At 45.9% G+C, this 21,105-nt stretch overlaps 1 protein-coding gene across 2 annotated transcripts; it reads left to right on the top strand.

Moving 5' to 3' along the window:
- Positions 1–2,807: 2,807 nt before the first annotated feature.
- Positions 2,808–18,943, top strand: SNRNP27 (small nuclear ribonucleoprotein U4/U6.U5 subunit 27). 2 transcript variants are annotated; one of them, XM_075601345.1, is made up of 6 exons: positions 2,808–2,958; positions 7,951–8,071; positions 9,123–9,232; positions 11,309–11,388; positions 12,783–12,847; positions 18,359–18,943. In XM_075601345.1, exons 1-6 carry the CDS (start codon positions 2,919–2,921, stop codon positions 18,411–18,413), a joined length of 471 nt encoding a protein of 156 aa, XP_075457460.1. In that variant the 5' UTR covers positions 2,808–2,918; the 3' UTR covers positions 18,414–18,943. The 2 variants fall into 2 exon arrangements, with proteins under 2 accessions (XP_075457460.1, XP_075457461.1); XM_075601346.1 differs by having other exon boundaries at positions 2,809–2,958; positions 9,126–9,232.
- Positions 18,944–21,105: the final 2,162 nt, after the last annotated feature.

The raw sequence follows: 21,105 nt of genomic DNA, 5'->3' as shown, positions 1-21,105 counted from the left end.
TGAATTTTGGTGCATTATTTGATTTATATTCCTTTTTTCTGCTTATACACAATGATTCAGATATATTTTTTGATTTTTCCAAAAGTGTCTCTCTTTTAATAAGACCTGCATCCTGAAAAGCTTTGTTAACAACAGAGGCATCATATCCCTTTTCCAAAAACTTATTTGATAGATCTTTTCCCTGTGATGCAAAGTCAGAGTCCTCTGAGCAGTTGCGCCTGATTCTGTAAAACTGGCTCTTGGGCACGTTATTTAGCCACTTTTTATAGTGGTTACTGCCATAATGTAAATAGCTGTTGGCTGACACTGATTTGAAGTGTGTTCTTGTTTGAATCTGATTTTCTGTGCCAATGAAAAGTTCTAAATCCAGAAAGACAATTGTGCTAGGGTGTACAGTATGTGTAAATTTAAGGCCCATCTCATTGATGTTAAAGGATGACAGAATCTCCTCCAGGATATCCCTATCACCATCCCAAATAAAGATAATATCATCTATGAAACGGCCATAGTATACCAGACCACCCCTCAGACTAGCATTCTCCCAAACATGGGTTCTCTCCCACAGACCCATGTAGAGATTAGCATAGCTGGGGGCAAATCTGGTACCCATAGCCGTTCCACAGATTTGTAAATAATATGTGTCTTCAAATAAAAAGTAGTTGTGACTTAAAATAAATTGAATGCATGCCAAGAGAAAAGTTTTTTGTGAAGGGTGAAGATTGGTGTCTAATTCAAAAAAGTGATTAATAGCCTGGATACCTTTGGTGTGATCAATACAAGTGTAAAGTGAGGATACATCGCATGTAATCCAGTGAAAGGTATCCTTCCAAATAATATCAGAGGTGGAATCGATGACATGCAACGTGTCCCTAATATATGATTTTAGATTTATGACATACGGTTGTAAATAATAGTCAATGTATTGGGACAAGTTTGACGTCATCGATCCCACCCCCGATATTATAGGCCTCCCTGGTGGATTAACTTTATCTTTGTGCAATTTTGGCAGGTGATAAAATATAGGTGTCCTAGGGTGTTTAGTGAATAAAAAAATTTCCTCTAAATTAGTGATAATCCCTTTACTGAGTGCTTCCCGGAGGAGATTCTGAAATTCTATCTGATAGCCCATAACTGGGTCTTCATCTAGTGTGGTATAAGATACAGAATCATGTAAAAGACGATGGGCTTCGCATATGTAATCAACGCGATCCTGTAAAACAATAGCACCACCCTTGTCTGCTTGGCGGACTATAAGGTCAAAATTGTTCTTTATATCCAACATGGTTATAGTCTCTTCTTTGGTTAGATTGCTATGTTTTATTTCTAGATTGTTTTGGCACAACTTCTCAAGGTCCCCAAGAACCAATGTATAAAAAGTATCGATAAAGTTCCCCTTTGAATGATAGGGGAAGTATATCGATTTAGGGGCAAAAGGTGATGGCCTATACATTGTGTTGCTCACAGGGTCAGTTTGTGAGGATGGATTATGATCTATAAGTAAGCTCATATCCTCCTCATGAGTAGTGATGTCCAATAATGGATTCTCAAATAGTTGGTCATCATGTACTAATCTTTTATTTAGAGGGTCTACCAATGTATTAAATTTGACTGGTATTTGTGTACTATTGTCACTGGTATTATTTCCTGATTCTACCAAGAAAGACGTAAGGGCATTAATACACTCTATTTCTTGGGTATTGAAAATGGGTTGTTGTGTCTGTTCCCCTTTGAGTGTAAAGTGTCGCATAAGTGTCAGCTTACGGATGTACCGATTCAAATCCACAAATAAATCAAACCTATTGGGAGTGCTACTAGGAGAAAAAGATAAACCTTTGGCTAATAATGATATGTGATATGGGGTTAGTGAGTGTGAAGATAAGTTATAAATACCGTAATTGGTAGGTGCAGCCTCCATCAACTTCATTTTCTTCTGTCCTTGCTTTTTTGCTCCTCCTCTGACTCCCCTGAATCTCGTTTTCTTCGGGGTAGTGGTTGAGCTTGTTTTTCCCAAAGTGGGTATTTCTTCTCCCTTTCTCTTTGTTCTAAAAAAGAGGCAGTTTTGTGTGTTTTATTGGGTGAAATTGTATTACCAGTATTGCTGTTGGATCCCTTGTGAGATGTTTTGGATCTTGCCCCCTCCCTCAACGCCCCCACACCCTGCTCTTTGATGTCTAAATTGTCCTCACAATCAACTCTTAATACAGAGTATTGATACTGACCGCGCTCATATTTGAGAACGGTGACGTCACCAACTCTCTAAACGTGAGCGCCGCGTGTCCTGTGTATTTTGCAAGCAGGAGCGGGGGGCATTGCGGCAAGTTGAGCGCGCTTCTAATTAGTCAGTTTTTTTGGTCTCCTCAAGCGCCAAGCTTGGGTGAGTGCGCGCGCACCGTGTGAGCGGGGACTTCCACATACAGACTGCAATAAGAAAAAGCGGCAAGCGCCGAGCACACAGAACGCTCAGCGCCAGCGGGGACGCAGCCTATTGGGAAATTTGTCACTGGCGCGGACACATCAAAACTTTGATGATTCCAGGCCATTGTCCCTACGTATTATTAACACACACATATGTACAGCATAGTTTTTGTAGGTAAAACAAATTGTGAATATATGTGAATATATATATATGTGTGTGTGTGTATATATATATATGTATGTATATATATATATATATATATATATATATATATATATATATATATATATATATATATATATAATACACACATATGTATGAGAACATGGAGGCAGAACGGCGTTTAATACGCGTTTGCTGCACTGCTGAGGAAGCGGAACCGGTCTCGTCGAAAGTTGTTTCCACCCGGAAAAACGCTGAAGAATGCGCAGTTTCTGAAACTTCCTCTGTTGTTGCCCTGTGACGTAGGTGCTTCCGGTCAGTACGCAGCGCAGAGCTTGGAATGGGCCGGAGTAGGAGCAGGTCCCCAACGGTGCGGAGAGGTGAGGGGAGAGGGGAGAGGGGGTGGGAGATGTTATGATTGGGAAAGAGGAGGGAAGGTGAGACACGATCTTTTCCTAAAGAGAAACGGACCGTGGAGGAGCAAAGATACGATGAGAGGAGACTTAACATCAACCCCCTAATACATCAGCACGCACCTCTTGCCCCCCCTAATATATCAGCACGCACCTCTTGCCCCCCCTAATACATCAGCACGCACCTCTTGCCCCCCCTAATACATCAGCACGCACCTCTTGCCCCCCCTAATATATCAGCACGCACCTCTTGCCCCCCCTAATACATCAGCACGCACCTCTTGCCCCCCCTAATACATCAGCACGCACCTCTTGCCCCCCCTAATACATCAGCACGCACCTCTTGCCCCCCCTAATACATCAGCACGCACCTCTTGCCCCCCTAATACATCAGCACGCACCTCTTGCCCCCCTAATACATCAGCACGCACGTCTTGCACCCCCCTAATACATCAGCACGCACCTCTTGCACCCCCCTAATACATCAGCACGCACCTCTTGCACCCCCCTAATACATCAGCACGCACCTCTTGCACCCCCCTAATACATCAGCACGCACCTCTTGCCCCCCTAATACATCAGCACGCACCTCTTGCACCCCCCTAATACATCAGCACGCACCTCTTGCACCCCCCTAATACATCAGCACGCACCTCTTGCACCCCCCTAATACATCAGCACGCACCTCTTGCACCCCCCTAATACATCAGCACGCACCTCTTGCACCCCCCTAATACATCAGCACGCACCTCTTGCCCCCCTTAATACATCAGCACGCACCTCTTGCCCCCCTAATACATCAGCACGCACCTCTTGCACCCCCCTAATACATCAGCACGCACCTCTTGCCCCCCCATATACATCAGCACGCACCTCTTGCCCCCCTTAATACATCAGCACGCACCTCTTGCCCCCCTTAATACATCAGCACGCACCTCTTGCACCCCCCCTAATACATCAGCACGCACCTCTTGCCCCCCCATATACATCAGCACGCACCTCTTGCCCCCCTTAATACATCAGCACGCACCTCTTGCACCCCCCTAATACATCAGCACGCACCTCTTGCCCCCCTAATACATCAGCACGCACCTCTTGCCCCCCTTAATACATCAGCACGCACCTCTTGCACCCCCCTAATACATCAGCACGCACCTCTTGCCCCCCTTAATACATGAGCACGCACCTCTTGCCCCCCTAATACATCAGCACGCACCTCTTGCCCCCCTAATACATCAGCACGCACCTCTTGCCCCCCCCCTAATACATCAGCACGCACCTCTTGCACCCCTAATACATCAGCACGCACCTCTTGCCCCCCTAATACATCAGCACGCACCTCTTGCCCCCCCTAATACATCAGCACGCAACTCTTGCCCCCCCTAATACATCAGCACGCACCTCTTGCCCCCCCTAATACATCAGCACGCACCTCTTGCCCCCCCCTAATACATCAGCACGCACCTCTTGCCCCCCCCCAATACATCAGCACGCACTTCTTGCCCCCCCCTAATACATCAGCACGCACCTCTTGCCCCCCCTAATACATCAGCACGCACCTCTTGCCCCCCCTAATACATCAGCACGCACCTCTTGCCCCCCCCCTAATACATCAGCACGCACCTCTTGCCCCCCTAATACATCAGCACGCACCTCTTGCCCCCCTAATACATCAGCACGCACCTCTTGCCCCCCTAATACATCAGCACGCACCTCTTGCCCCCCCTAATACATCAGCACGCACCTCTTGCCCCCCCTAATACATCAGCACGCACCTCTTGCCCCCCCTAATACATCAGCACGCACCTCTTGCCCCCCCTAATACATCAGCACGCACCTCTTGCCCCCCTAATACATCAGCACGCACCTCTTGCCCCCCTAATACATCAGCACGCACCTCTTGCCCCCCTAATACATCAGCACGCACCTCTTGCCCCCTAATACATCAGCACGCACCTCTTGCACCCCCCTAATACATCAGCACGCACCTCTTGCCCCCTAATACATCAGCACGCACCTCTTGCCCCCCTAATACATCAGCACGCACCACTTGCCCCCCTAATACATCAGCACGCACCACTTGCCCCCCTAATACATCAGCACGCACCTCTTGCCCCCCTAATACATCAGCACGCACCTCTTGCCCCCCTAATACATCAGCACGCACCTCTTGCCCCCCTAATACATCAGCACGCACCTCTTGCCCCCCTAATAAATCAGCACGCACCTCTTGCCCCCCCTAATACATCAGCACGCACCTCTTGCCCCCCTAATACATCAGCACGCACCTCTTGCACCCCCCTAATACATCAGCACGCACCTCTTGCCCCCCTAATACATCAGCACGCACCTCTTGCCCCCCTAATACATCAGCACGCACCTCTTGCCCCCCCTAATACATCAGCACGCACCTCTTGCCCCCCTAATACATCAGCACGCACCTCTTGCCCCCCTAATACATCAGCACGCACCTCTTGCACCCCCCTAATACATCAGCACGCACCTCTTGCACCCCCCTAATACATCAGCACGCACCTCTTGCACCCCCCCTAATACATCAGCACGCACCTCTTGCCCCCCCTAATACATCAGCACGCACCTCTTGCCCCCCCCTAATACATCAGCACGCACCTCTTGCCCCCCCTAATACATCAGCACGCACCTCTTGCCCCCCCCCTAATACATCAGCACGCACCTCTTGCACCCCCCTAATACATCAGCACGCACCTCTTGCCCCCCCCCTAATACATCAGCACGCACCTCTTGCCCCCCCTAATACATCAGCACGCACCTCTTGCCCCCCCCCCTAATACATCAGCACGCACCTCTTGCCCCCCCTAATACATCAGCACGCACCACTTGCCCCCCTAATACATCAGCACGCACCACTTGCCCCCCTAATACATCAGCACGCACCTCTTGCCCCCCTAATACATCAGCACGCACCTCTTGCACCCCCCTAATACATCAGCACGCACCTCTTGCCCCCCTAATACATCAGCACGCACCTCTTGCCCCCCCTAATACATCAGCACGCACCTCTTGCCCCCCCCCTAATACATCAGCACGCACCTCTTGCCCCCCCTAATACATCAGCACGCACCTCTTGCCCCCCTAATACATCAGCACGCACCTCTTGCCCCCCTAATACATCAGCACGCGCCACTTGCCCCCCTAATACATCAGCACGCGCCACTTGCCCCCCTAATACATCAGCACGCGCCTCTTGCACCCCCCTAATACATCAGCACGCACCTCTTGCACCCCCCCTAATACATCAGCACGCACCTCTTGCACCCCCCTAATACATCAGCACGCACCTCTTGCACCCCCCTAATACATCAGCACGCACCTCTTGCACCCCCCTAATACATCAGCACGCACCACTTGCCCCCCCCCTAATACATCAGCACGCACCTCTTGCCCCCCCCCTAATACATCAGCACGCACCTCTTGCCCCCCATATACATCAGCACGCACCTCTTGCCCCCCCTAATACATCAGCACGCACCTCTTGCCCCCCATATACATCAGCACGCACCTCTTCCCCCCCACCCCCCCAATACATCAGCACGCACCTCTTGCCCCTCTCGCGCCCCCCCTTAATACATCAGCACGCACCTCTTCCCCCCCTCGCCCCCCCTTAATACGTCAGCACGCACCTCTTGCCCCCCTCACCCCCCCAATACATCAGCACGCACCTCTTCCCCCCCCACCCCCCCAATACATCAGCACGCACCTCTTGCCCCCCTCACCCCCCCAATACATCAGCACGCACCTCTTCCCCCCCACCCCCCCAATACATCAGCATGCACCTCTGGCCCCCCTCGCCCCCCGCCTTAATACATCAGCACGCACCTCTTGCCCCCCGCCTTAATACATCAGCACGCACCTCTTGCCCCCCTCGCCCCCCCAATACATCAGCACGCACCTCTTCCTCCCCACCCCCCCAATACATCAGCACGCACCTCTTGCCCCCCCTCCCACCCCCCAATACATCAGCACGCACCTCTTGCCCCCCTCACCCCCCCCCAATACATCAGCACGCACCTCTTGCCCCCCTCACCCCCCCAATACATCACCACGCACCTCTTGCCTCCCTCACCCCCCCCAATACATCAGCACGCACCTCTTGCACTCCTCGCGCCCCCCCTTAATACATCAGCACGCCCCCCTCGCCCCCCCTTAATACATCAGCACGCACCTCTTGCCCCCCTCGCCCCCCGCCTTAATACATCAGCACGCACCTCTTGCTCCCCTCACCCCCCCAATACATCAGCACGCACCTCTTGCCTCCCTCACCCCCCCCAATACATCAGCACGCACCTCTTGCACTCCTCGCGCCCCCCCTTAATACATCAGCACGCCCCCCTCACCCCCCCTTAATACATGAGCACGCACCTCTTGCCCCCCTCGCCCCCCGCCTTAATACATCAGCACGCACCTCTTGCCCCCCTCGCCCCCCCCAATACATAAGCACGCACCTCTTGCCCCCCCACCCCCCAATACATCAGCACGCACCTCTTGCCCCCCTCACCCCCCCCAATACATCAGCACGCACCTCTTCCCTCCCCCCCCCCCCCCCCCCAATACATCAGCACGCACCTCTTAGGCCGCGCTCATGGTAGGGTTGCTACGTGTGTGTGTGTGTGTGTGTGTGTGTGTGTGTGTGTGTGTGTGTGTGTGTGTGTGTGTGTGCGCGCGCACGTTCGGGACTCTTCTATGCTTCTCCATTGAAGGTAGCATAGTACTGGTGCGTCGGATGCGGGACCCATGTTATCCGGCAGCGGTTTCCGTCGGATGCGTGAAAACCGTGGCGGATAATTTTTTTACTGCATTATGCGCCGTCGGAAAACGTATCAGACGGAACGTCGGACAACGAGGACTACCTGTACTATAAACGCAGCCTTGCTCTCTCCTACAGCGACATAAGGACAATCTATCTCTCTCTCTCTCTAGAGCGCAGGCGTTCCCGATCCACTTCCAGAGATCGGGAGAGGAGGAGACGGGATCGCTCCAGGTCCCGGGACAGAGAGAGGAGACGAAGCCGCTCTCGATCGCCACACAGACGGCGCTCCAGGTAATGCGGATAATCCTGTTTTTCATCTGGAGGAAGAAAACATGACCTGGTCCCACAGCAGTAGTTCTGCAAACAAATACATACAAATATACAACTGAACCGGGCACTCCTGCCTACGACCTTTTTTATTATTATTATTCAATTATAGTTATTTTTAAACAATTTAAAATTGCCATTGTAAATTTAAAAAAAAAAAATTCCCCCCCAATCTTTATTTTTGGTGCTAAAACTGTTGAACCGTTCTCAAAGCTCCCCGGTCCTTTCTCTGTAAAATGACTATTGGGCCATCGTTAACAGACGAGAGTAAGTAACAGTTACGCTTCAATCCAGTGTTCCTGGAGAAATGCAGAGCATTTTTTCACAGAAAGCAAAGGAGTGACGTTAGGTGGAACATTAAACCTATGACACCTATCAGTACTGTTTGTTCACTTTGGCCCTAGGTGGGACTGCTCCGTTAACACTTTCACTGCCAGAGGGGAGGGCATGCAGTGTATTGCGCTGCAGGCTCATCTAGTAGAAATAGGGTTAATATCTACAGAGCTTAGACTTGCCCACTTAAAGGTGCAGTTCCCTCCTATGCAACCTATTTTTTGCCAGTGCTTTCCATGTGAAGTCCTATAACGCGCATTACCGGTCTTTATTTTTTCCCTGGCGGTTTTTAAATGCCCCAAGCCTGCCCGACTTCACATGACAACTGCTGGTGTTTCTTTCTCACTTTCTCCACTCCTCAGCAGAAAGCTGTTTTTCCACGTGGGCTACAAAGGATCTTGGAGCGAGTCTTACTTTAATCTTCTCTGATAATTATTTCTTTTATTTTTTTGAGGTGTAACAGTGTCAGTAATTGAAGAGGAGCTTTATTCATTTAGGTTGTGGGCTCATTTATTAGAAATAAAATACAGATTAAATAACAAGTGAGCAGAGAAAAGTGTAGAGGTGAAACCAGACATCCTAATGTAGAGTATGGTCCATACATCTCAAACATGTAGTGGGAACGGCACCTTTTAAAATGCATCCAATCGGCCTTCCCCTAACCAATGCCTTCTGGACATAGCAGGTCCCCACGGAGGGTCAGGTCCGCCTCCCTCTCCCCTACACGGCTGAAGGAAAAGCGAGATGAGGAGGAGGCCAAAGGCGGAGCAGCTAAGGAGCGAGAGATAACAGGTCAGAAAATGCAACCAAAGCACTCACGTGTAACGTTTGTTTTTGCTATTTTAATTGTTGTCGGTTTCAGAAGCCCTATTGGTGTTGAAGACGTATAGATTTACTGTAGGTTTTTTTAATATATTTTGAAGAGCTAACTTGAGCGTTATTTAGATTAAATAATCGCGCCCAGAGGATTTGGAACCTCCCAGAACTTGGACAGTGCGGTGAAAGTAGAGACCTGCAAGGTTTGCATAGCTCTATTCATGTGACGACACTTGAGTTCTGAAAAGCCCTTTACACGTGAAGAGATCGGAAAGCTCTGTACACTGTCATCTTCAATGAACACACTTGTTGATATTAAAGGACCAGTCAAAGTGACAGTGATTTTTGTTTATTGTTTTTGTTCTCTCTTTCTCTCCTCGCCTTCTCTTTCTCTCCTCGCCTTCTCTTTCTCTCCTCGCCTTCTCTTTCTCTCCTCGCCTTCTCTTTCTCTCCTCGCCTTCTCTTTCTCTCCTCGCCTTCTCTTTCTCTCCTCGCCTTCTCTTTCTCTCCTCGCCTTCTCTTTCTCTCCTCGCCTTCTCTTTCTCTCCTCGCCTTCTCTTTCTCTCCTCGCCTTCTCTTTCTCTCCTCGCCTTCTCTTCCTCTCCTCGCCTTCTCTTCCTCTCCTCGCCTTCTCTTCCTCTCCTCGCCTTCTCTTCCTCTCCTCGCCTTCTCTTCCTCTCCTCGCCTTCTCTTCCTCTCCTCGCCTTCTCTTCCTCTCCTCGCCTTCTCTTCCTCTCCTCGCCTTCTCTTCCTCTCCTCGCCTTCTCTTCCTCTCCTCGCCTTCTCTTCCTCTCCTCGCCTTCTCTTCCTCTCTCTCACAGACCTCTGAATGAGGTGTCAGTATCTCCCTGCAGTTTAAAGCTCTTGTGTCACATGGGACAATGGGAAGACACAAGGGATGACGTTGCGGCTTCCTATTGGCCCGCAGGACATTTAAACCGCCGTACTGGGAATCCTATCAGCAGTGGATGCGCACTGTGGTTGCTATTCCAACATCGACCATTCATTGGCTGTTGATATTGAGTGCTATCCATAATCAATAATCAATCATGTACATATATCTATTTACGATATTGGAGTGTTGCATTCAACTTTGTGGGTATGTTGCTCGATTTGATTATTTCTTCAAAATGCCGGTCTCCTCAAAGTCAGAGATACAAAGTACAGCTCTACTCACAAGTTCATAATGAAGTTCTCCATTTAATGTGACAGCCGAGAACAGTGGAATAACTTTTACGGTCCCATATGGATCTTTCATCACAGGATGATATGGGACCTGAAACATTGTTGTTTCACTGTTCTCGGCTGCACATTAAATGGAGAACTTCATTAAGAACTTGTGAGTAGAGCTCTGCTTTGTACCTCTGTCTTTGAGGAGACCTGCACTTTGAAGATATTGTTTATCTGTGCTGTGTTGGCTGCACAAGCAGGTTTCTCCTCGCCTGAGGCTGTTTCCCCGTACTTTAGAATTGTACTCGATTTGATTATTAACAATAATGCTTTTTCTAATCCAGTAGCGCACACCACCTGCTTCAAACCTATTAACCAAAAACATACTGTCGCTTGGAGTGCGCTATTTAAAAGGTGTCGCAACCCTGCAAAGGGCCAATATTTGTATCACGATCCTGGGGTATGTTTCGTAGCACAATGTAGTCCCAGCACACCAGCAAATACCTTGGCATGTTCTAAAAGATGACTTTCCTTACGGGCTCATGCTTATCTGAGGAAAGCACACACAAGACATTTCCCACAGATGGAGTCCTAGGGGCAGAGCTGTGACGCTTGTTATGGTTTTCAGCTGAAAGTCCTGGCAAAAGATTATTATGCACCTATATGTCAGTAAAGCAAGGGAATTTAAAACTGTCACATTAACACAACTGAGACTGCACTTTTATGTCTTGACAGTTGTGTTTTTTTTTGTTTTGTTTTTTTAATTTTTTTAGTGTTGTGATGATGATGTCTAATCTTTGTGGTGGGAAGGGGGGGTTCTGTTCCTTTATTTTTACCCCGTCTTGTTACTGGTTTCTCATTCATGTTTGTTTTCTTTCTCAGAGGAAGAGCTGGAAGGGAAAACGGAAGAAGAGATTGAGATGATGAAACAGATGGGGTTTGGTTCCTTTGACAGCACCAAAGTAAGCAAAGCCACTTGCCTATCTTCAGGAATTTTGTTTTAAAGCACCAATCACAATTAAACTTAAAAAAAATAATAATTGTAACAGGATTGCTGCTTTAACTTTCTCCACTTAAAGCAGCATATTGTGGAGTCGCTGAAAGCACCTGCTCACACACTGCCTGTATCATTTACATGCTCTTTAAACCTTTAGAATAGCCTACTATCACAAAGGCCTCTAAATATCACAAAGGCTTCTAGATTACTTGGACAGAGTGAAGTATGTGTATATTTGTATCATCCAGAGACCAATTTGTACATAGTAGAAAGGTGGGATAAATCCCAAAAAGCGGCGCTCCAGCGAATGAGATACAGCAATGTGGTATAAGTTGATAATCAGGGTATGGAGATTATTGTTGCAATAGTGGTAGTATTGGACCCAGTGCATTTGCAGGAGTATAGTCAATAATGATGTCTTATGGTGAGGGACTGTTTAATGCCTATTGGCACCTCACAAGACAATAGAAACTCTTACCTGCTGCACTGCATCGGTCTGTAAGTCCCCTTGAATCCATGTGTAGGGAATTAACAATACTCACTGAATGTGTTGTTTACTCCATAGGTGCGTGCATCACGCAAAATAGATACAGGAAGGCTTGAAATCCAGAGATTTGCAGCGGAGCACAGCTGAAGAATGGGGCCAGCACCAGCAGTTGGAGGGTTAAAAATATATTTATTTAAAGCATAGTTTGACACGGAGGGGAGACAAAACAAACTCTGACGCGTTTCAGGCTATGCAGCCCTTTATCAAAGAGTACTCTTTGATAAAGGGCTGCATAGCCTGAAACGCGTCAGAGTTTGTTTTGTCTCCCCTCCGTGTCAAACTATGCTTTAAATAAATATATTTTTAACCCTCCAACTGCTGGTGCTGGCCCCATTCTTCAGCTGTGCTCCGCTGCAAATCTCTCAATTTGTACATAGTTTGCCCACATACACTGCTAAGTGACATTACAACATAAAATCAGTCTACATCTGGGACTTTTATTATAAACGTTTGCCCTCGTATGAGTCCTTCCTGTATTCTCTAAGGCTGTGTTTTTCAACAGGGGTTCTTATGAGCCCGTGGGTTCCCTGAGCATCCCTAAAGGGGTTCCCTGCAGTTTTTAGGTAATTTGAGTTTACAATGCATCTGTTCCATGATGCTATTAGAGAGGGTTGGGGTTTCTTACAATGCATCTGATCTCTGACGCGTTGGGGTTCTGCAGAATTGCTCTAAGGCCTGATTCTGTGTGTTTATTTTTTTACAAGTATGTTAAGCTGTACCCTTTATTTTAATTTTTTGGAAGCACTAGTCGAGTAACGAGCCAAGCATTGGGACTATGTTAACACAAGCTTTTCTCTTTTTTTTTCTCCTAGGGGAAAAAAGTAGATGGGTCAGTTAACGCATATGCCATAAATGTGTCTCAAAAGCGAAAATACAGGTAGGTGTTTAAATTCACTGGCGTTGAAGTTATGCGGCAGCAGAAACCATTTCATGTCTTCTCCTTTTGGTCGCTCTCTGTGCATTACTTCTCTAAGAATTGGGTAAAAAAAATAGTGTAATATTTTACTAAAGATGCATTTGTAAATCAAACTAGTGACTTATTTAGTAGGTATGGGCTAGGCCAAGGGTCGGCAACCTGCGTTTCTTTCCGCACCTACATGCGGCTCTCCTCCATCCACAGGTTGCTGCTCCCCAGCTGCTGCCTCTCCCTGACTTTGCTGCTCCTGGCTGCGGGGGGGGGGGGGCCCGGCCGGCGCTGGTTGAGCCTCTTGTTGCCTGGCATGGAGGCATGACGGCAGCTGGGGAGATGCCGGGTTTCTACGAGATCAGCCTGATCAGCGCCGGCCAGGCACCCCCGCAGCCAAGAGCAGCACAGTGATGGAGACGCAGCAGCTGGGGAGCGGCAACCCAGTGCAGTGAGGAGAGAGGCAGGCCCAATGTGTGTGTGTATTTGGGGGAGGTAGTAGTGTATGTATATTTGGGGGGGGTAGTTGTGGTGTGTGTGTGTGTGTGTGTGCATTTGGGGGGATAGTGTGTGTCTGTATTTGGGGAGTGGGAGGTAGTGTATGTATGTATGTATTGTGTGTTTGAAAATTACACTTTTGCACGGAAAAACAATGGGGAAAAAATTAAGGGACTTATTATTGTGAGATGCATTTTATTCCCCCACATATTTTCTCTTTTCCCTAATTCTGAGTAAAGTAAGTTTTGTCGTATGTTAATGCTTATACAGTATATACCTATCCCTGTGTGTAGAGTATGTGTGTGGGGGTGGAATATTCGTGCATGTGTTGCGGCTCTCAGAATATTTTGGACAGAGAATTTTTTTATAAAATGGCTGTTCCTTGAAAGGTTTCAGACTCCTGGGCTAGGCTGTAGGTTGACTACAGTAATCATATTTAGATATTTAAACTAGGATGGAGGAGGGAGGGACAAGACACAGATAATGGACTAAATAGAATGGATGGGGATATAGCAAGGGGTTATGGAGGCAAGTGCGAGTTTGGCAAGCATGGAGACATACATATATATGTGAAAAAATGTTTGTATGTTTGTGCCCCCTGTGATTGGCCGGTGGACGGCCACAGCTCATTGGCCTGCGGGGTGGACTGCCGTCACGGCCACGCCTACGCAGGGCGTGACAGTCGCACCACCCTTAGCGCACCGCCGGGGAGCGGGAACCAGCCCCCCCCACCCCCCCCCCGGCCGCCGCCTCCACCCCTGGTGAGCTTGAAACCAGCCCGCCCCCGCAGCACACCGCCGCCACCACCAATGCCTGTGAACACCCTACTGCCTTCCCCTGTCCCGCACCCCTCCCCCCACCCCAATGGAGCCGGTGCCGACAACGAAGCCGCCATTGCCGTGCACCGCTGCCACCCCCCCCCGGGAACCAGTCCGCCCCCGCAGTGCGCCGCTGCCACCACTCCCGTGCCAGTGAACACCCTCGCCTCCACCCCAACAGCAAACCGCCACCGCAGTGCACCGCCGCCCGCGCACCCCCACTGCCTGTCAACGGGGGGGGGAGGCGGTGCTCTGAACGGGGGGCGGTGCTCTGAACGGGGGGGCGGTGCTCTGAACGGGGAAGGACCAAAATACTGTGAAGTGGGGGAAACGCCGGACACGAGGGAAGGGGGGACAGAGGGGAAGTGGGAGAGGAGACAGAGGGGAATGGGGAGAGAGGCACAGGGGGGGAACGGAGAGAGACGGGGGGAACACAGAGAGAGAGGCGAGCGGCCCCCCACTAAGCCGGCTTAATGGGAGTGGGGGCCGCGCTGTGCACGGGGGGGGGGTGCATTGTGAAGGGGGAAATGCCGGAGAAAAGAGAGAGTGGGGGAGAGAGGGGAAGTGGGACACAGAGAGGGGAATGGGGACAGACACGAGCAAAGAGAGGGGGAGCGGGGAGCGGAGAGAGGGGGAGGGGGGAGCGGGGGAGGGGGAGGGGGGAGCGGGAAAATTAAATCCCGGGCAATAGCCGGGTAGATCAGCTAGTATTAAATACAGCTAATACTAGAAAAATTCTAACTGCTAAACTCAATTGGCATAGAAAGGCAGGAGGAGATAAGATAACAGACTGGATCGAAAACCTATTATAAGGGAAAATGCTTATGACGGGAATGATGAAAATATAGAGTCCTTGAGGATGGAAATTAGCAGTGGAGGTAAAAGTAGAACGGAAATGTTTGTAGGGATATGCTATAAACCACCAAATATCTGTGAGATTGAGGAAGCTAAAATACTTTTGCAAATGGAGAAGGCATCAAAACTAGGTCATGTTTGCATAATGGGGGATTTTAATTATCCAGATATAGACTGTCTTTAAAACATTGTTAAAAAAGCACACTTATTAGTGTATACCCTTGGGTAATAAATATAAAAGAAACAAGTCTAAACCAATGTGGCTAAATAAACAGGTAGGTGAGGAAATGGACAAGAAGAGGCAGGCGTTTATATTCTTAAAGTAAGAAGGGACGGAGACGTCATATCAGAATTATAAGGAATGTAACAAAAGTTCCAAATGGGCAATCAAATAAGCAAAAATGGATAATGAAAAAAGGATTGCAATAGAAAGTAAGGTCAACCCTAAAAAGTTATTTAAGTACCTTAATAACAAAAAAAATGGGAAAATAAAATATAGGACCCTTTCAGTGTGAGATGGGCAGGCAGATTATTGGAGATAAGGGAAAAGCAGAGGTATTGAACAAATTCTTAGCCTCTATGTTTACCAGGGAAGAATCAATTTCAGTAGTAGTGCCACAGGAGGAAGCCACAACCTCCATATTAATGAACAATTGGTTAAGTGAGGAAGAAGTTCATTGGTGGCTTGATAAAATTAAAGTTAAAAAGAAGATCCGAAAGAATCCTCCACTAATTGCACTCTATGTTTATTGTAAAGTATTTGTTTGAACTATTGTTCTAGCATATTCCCATTGGTATGCATTGGCTTACTAGTAATACTAGATAAGAAACCCAGAATAAAAATAAAAACAATAAAATGTTATTACATCAATTTATAAGTGACTCGGCTTTTATTTACAGTGTATACTTTGCATACTGAGCTATAATCACCTCAGTTTGAGATATCGATATAGACATTAACACTCCAACTTTAGACACATATATTAAATGTGGTAACTAGTCTAAACAACACTGAAGATTTGTCTATATACGCCAATAGGGATTTTAAACAATGATAATGGTCACGTGATCTTCCCCACAGAACTTTGCATATTTGGTCCTCTTCTGCTCCACTGACAGGGATTTAGTGAACCCTCGAGCTGAATCTTCGTCGATCAATCGGCAACTTAGCTAATTACTTATCATTGTGTGGAGTCTATTGATGAACATATTGAATGGAAAAAAAGTTTAAATAAATAATTAAAACGGCAGCTTGAACTGCTGCTTTAAGGAGTTCAGTTCAGTAATAGCCAAACCATTACATTTAATATTCAAGGACTCCATTTCCACAGACTCAGTACCACAAGATTGGCATAAAGCAGATTTGGTGCCTATATTTAAAAAGGGACTCAGAGCACAACCGGGAAATTACAGACCTGTAAGCCTGACACCAATAGTGGGGAAGCTACTTGAAAGTTTAGTATGCAATAATATTCAGGAATACCTAATGGAAAACAAAATTATTAGTAATAGCATGGATTTATGAAGGATAGATCATGCCAAACTAACCTTATTAGTTTCTTTGAGGAGGTAAGTAGGAATTTAGACCAGGGTAATGCAGTTGATGTGGTCTGCTTGCATTCTGCAAAGGTTTTTGATAACGGTTCCACACGAGGTTAATGTACAAAATAAAGCAAATTGGACTCTGTAAAAATATTTTCACCTGGATTGAAAACTGGTTGAAGGATAGACGACGGAGGGTTGTAATAAATGGAACTTTTTCAGTTAGGGCTAAAGTCGTGAGTGGAGTACCTCAGGGATCGGAACAGGGACCCCTGCTTTTTAACGTGTTTATTAATGACCTTGAGGTTGGTATCGAGAGCAAAGTCTCCATCTTTGCTGATGACACAAAATTATGTAAGGTAGTAGAATCGGAGCAGGACGGCATTTCTCTCCAGAAGGACTTGGAGAGACTGGAAATGTGGGCAGGTAAATGGCAGATGAGGTTTAATACAGATAAATGTAAGGTTATGCATTTGGGAAGCAAGAACAAACAGGAAATTTACAAATTAAATGGTGATAAATTAGGAGAATCCTTGATGGAAAAGGATTTAGGAGTGCTTGTAGACAGCAGGCTTGGCAATAGTGCCCAAAGTCATGCAGTAGCTGCAAAGGCAAACCAGATCTTATCTTGCATTAAACGGGCAATGGATGGAAGGGAAGTTAACAATGATGCTCCTTTATAAAACATTAGTAAGACCACACCGTGAATATGGAGTACAATTTTGGGCACCACTCCATAGAAAAGACATTATGGAACTAGAGAGAGTGCAGAGAAGAGCCACCAAATAAATAAAGTGGATGGATAATCTGATTTATGAGGAGAGGCTAGCTAAATTATATTTATTTACATAAGAAAAGAGGCGTCTAAGAGGGGATATGATAACTATATACAAATATATTCGGGGACAATACAAGGAGCTTTCAAACTGACTATTCATCCCAAGGGCAGTACTAAGGACTCTGGCCATCTTTTAAGGTTGGAAGAAAGGAGATTTCACCAGCAACAAAGGAAAGGGTTCTTTACAGTAAGTGCAGGTAAAATGTTCAATTTATTACCAATGAAGACTGATGACAGATACAATAGATATATTCAAAAAAAGGTTGGACATCTTTTTAGAAAGGAACGGTATACAGGGATATACCAAATAAGTAAACATGGGAAGGATGCTGATCCAGGGAGTAATGTGATTGCTAATATTTGGAGTCAGGAAGGAATTTATTTTCCCCCTTATATGAGATCATTGGATGATATTTCACAGGGGTGTTTTTGTATTCCTTTCTCTGGATCAATATACTGTAATTACAGATATAATAGGGTAAGGTATCTGTCTAAATTTAGCATAAGTTGAACTTGATGGACGTATGTCTTTTTTCAACCTCTACTATGTAACTATGTAATGTACATCAATAATTGTGTATTTAGAATTGTATCTTTTTTTTTTCCAGATTGTTTAAAAATGTTTTTTGTATTTCATAGGTACATTTATTATTACCCACTATTTCTGGTATATTCACTTTAAAAATGCAGTCACACCTAGAGCCAAAGATAACCAATGATTGGTTATTTTGATTTCTGTTAAATGTAGACCACAAGCACCTTGTTTTATCAAGTAAATAGAAGTCTTTTTAAACCTCTAATGTTTGATAGCCACCAAATGCTTTTATTATTTATTTTGTTTCCAATTGCTAGATGCTAGATATAAACTTACATGGCGGAACCAACACCTTTTTATAAAATGTCATGTAATGACCTCGCTTCCTTCCACCACAGGCAATACATGAACAGGAAAGGCGGATTTAACAGACCTCTGGACTTCATTGCCTAGCCTCCTATTGCTATGAGACCTGTAAGGAACAGTGGATGTGTGCATAGTCTTGTCAGGACAGTCGCAGTGTTACAACGCTGTATGGGACCCTCATTCCATTGTGCATGTTTATACCTGACCCTGCATAGAACCAACACAAGGGCAGTCTCTGCTGGTCACAGGCGGACTGTAGCTGTGGTAGCGTTGGCCATCCTTGTGCCCAACTCATATTTCGCTATTGGAAATATTTGGGTTTGACGAAAAGTAACTTCTCGGCTCCTACAAAACCATTTGTTTTCTTCTGGAGTTGCATGGGGGAAAGGCGGTGGGAAAATGTTTTGTGACACAAATTTGTATCGTGATCACTTCAGCCCTTCCTACACTCAAAGGGTTAAAGTCGAATGTTGCTGAAAATAAGGGGGTTGAAATTGTGCTGACTTCATACTGCTGTACGTTCATTTTTGTTTTTTTTTTTAAATATTATTTTATTCCTGTCATGAATATTGTATTATTAAACGCACGGCCATTTAATAAAACGGATAGTGACACTGTTTTTGTTTTTGCATACAGTAAGAGACCGTGCTTGTCATCACAATCATAGTTGCACCATATTTTGGAGTTGCAAAAACTTGTGAACTTACTCAGGTAACACCTTTTTACACTATATAGGCAGTGTTTTGCAGGAAAGACCGTGGTCTGGAAAATGTATAGTACAGAATGAGGATGTGTGCAAAAAAAAAATATATGGAACATTGGGTAAAAGGAAAAGGAAGACCTGACAGAAAATGTTGACCTGCAATTGATATTCCACTTGCTACCACTATGTGGCAGTGCATGCGGTTTGTTTTTTATTCCTTATTTTTCATTCTGATCACATGCATGATTTAAAAAGAAAAAGCTGTTTTGGAGCAATATTTGAACTCAAATTTATTCAGGGCGGTGATTATTTAACAATAGACAAAGCCTCAGTGCTACATCCAATATGACAAATGACATAGTTAAATACTTATCTGTTTTTCTTTTCATAAGCGAGGGGTCATTTAGTTAAATTCTTTGGCCAAGGCATTTTAAGCTTGCAGACCTCACCACGGTATCCCCTCTTTTGCAAGTCCTAGCACTGCAGCACCCTGAAAAGGCTCTGATAAGCTCTCTAGTGGAGGGAGAACTAACTTAGACTGCTCATTCATAGGTGCTCTTGTTGTTTTTTATTTTCCTAGTGTTTTTTTTAATATTTATTTAAAAGGGCCCAAAGCCTGTACTCCAGTGTTTCAATTGCTGCACTGCAGTAAGCAGAACAGAGCTATTAGAGAAAGGTGTTCTTATTCTAAGCTTCGCTGATCTGGCTCCTTGAAGTCCTGTGATTAGAGTGGGAGGGGCTTGGCAGCCATTTTGATTTTGGCCTATTTGGTAACACATTATTTAAAAGTCGACGAGCAAGGGGATAATAGAGGTGTAAACAGTCCCCTTATTGTACAGGTAGTGGAGAAATCTTCAACATATATAATCAAGTTGGAGGAACTATAGTGGTGTAGGAGCAAATAGTACTTTCACCTTATTGCTACTTGAATTTATTCTGCTGATTTGAGACTGAATCTATAGCACAGGTGGGCAACTCCAGTCCTCCAGGGCCACCAACTGGCTGGGTATTGAGGATATTACTGCTTCAGCACAGTTGACTCAATCAGTGGCTCAGTCATTGACTGAGTCACTTGTGCTGAAGCAGGGTTATCCTTTAAAACCGGATCTATTGGTGGCCCTTGAGAACTGGACTTGGCCACTCGGCATCTACAGCATCTATGCTATCAATTTTTCTATTGCGTTTATCAAGGGAGATTTGGTTGATGTCTGACAGTGGAGACTTGCAGACTGCAGCTTCATAGCGCATAACAGAAGCAGCTTCCAGCAAATCTTTATAATAACTGTGCAGAACAATAAAGTTATTAAGTGTGTGTCCCAGGCAGCTATATGGGGATTGTAGGCTCTTAGAGATTTTTGCCCATGTGGTGCTTTTATTTTAATTCTGCTCGCATGCTTCAGTACAATGTCATTCAATCGGTTTAGGTTTTTACTGGGTGTTTTTTTTCTCTCTCACAAAAGCAGGGCCTATTAAAGAGCTTGGTTGCTATGAAAATGAAAACTTTCAAAAATACTTTTATTTGTCCATTTTATTTTAAAGTATATAAATCCTCTACATTTAACCTATTAAGTATAAGAATGCCCTTTTAATACATATTTTGTGGCACGTTCACTGGGGGGCCAGAGGAGGGGCTGGTTTTTGTTTTTTTTCTGCCTGCCGCCAAGATCATTACAAATACTGTTGTACATGTAGGATAATTGAGACGGATGTTTGAGCTGAGGTTTGTCACACACACAGGGCGTGCATTACTACATAAACTCCCAGGAAGAAAGCGGAGAGGTTTAGTAAATACAACCCACACGGGGGGGTGTATAACAAAAAGAAAAAAAATCCAGGTTACACCCCACAACCCAACCTTACAAACCATTTTTTGTCGTCTTCCTAAATAAAGCCTATACTTAAATATACTGTCCTTGTGATACTTGGAATTTGAGATGCTTTTGTTCGCCACTGTGGATGAATTGTTTAACATTTGCAATGCGATCTAGGTGGGATTAGTGCAGGGGTGGCCAACTCCAGTCCTCAAGGACAACCAACAGGTCAGGTTTTCAGGATATCCTTGCTTAGCACAGGTGG

The sequence above is a fragment of the Ascaphus truei genome, chromosome 5 (genome assembly GCF_040206685.1).
Source record: "Ascaphus truei isolate aAscTru1 chromosome 5, aAscTru1.hap1, whole genome shotgun sequence".
Taxonomy (NCBI): domain Eukaryota; kingdom Metazoa; phylum Chordata; class Amphibia; order Anura; family Ascaphidae; genus Ascaphus; species Ascaphus truei.
This window is presented reverse-complemented; position numbering and strand designations above follow the sequence as displayed.

Bases quoted from the DNA above. Each gene is read 5' to 3' on its own strand.
- SNRNP27 (XM_075601345.1), top strand. From the start codon at position 2,919: ATGGGCCGGAGTAGGAGCAGGTCCCCAACGGTGCGGAGAG. The intron at 8,072-9,122 runs GTAATGCGGATA...TTCTGGACATAG, and splicing joins CCACACAGACGGCGCTCCAG to CAGGTCCCCACGGAGGGTCA. The intron at 11,389-12,782 runs GTAAGCAAAGCC...TTTTTCTCCTAG, and splicing joins GTTCCTTTGACAGCACCAAA to GGGAAAAAAGTAGATGGGTC.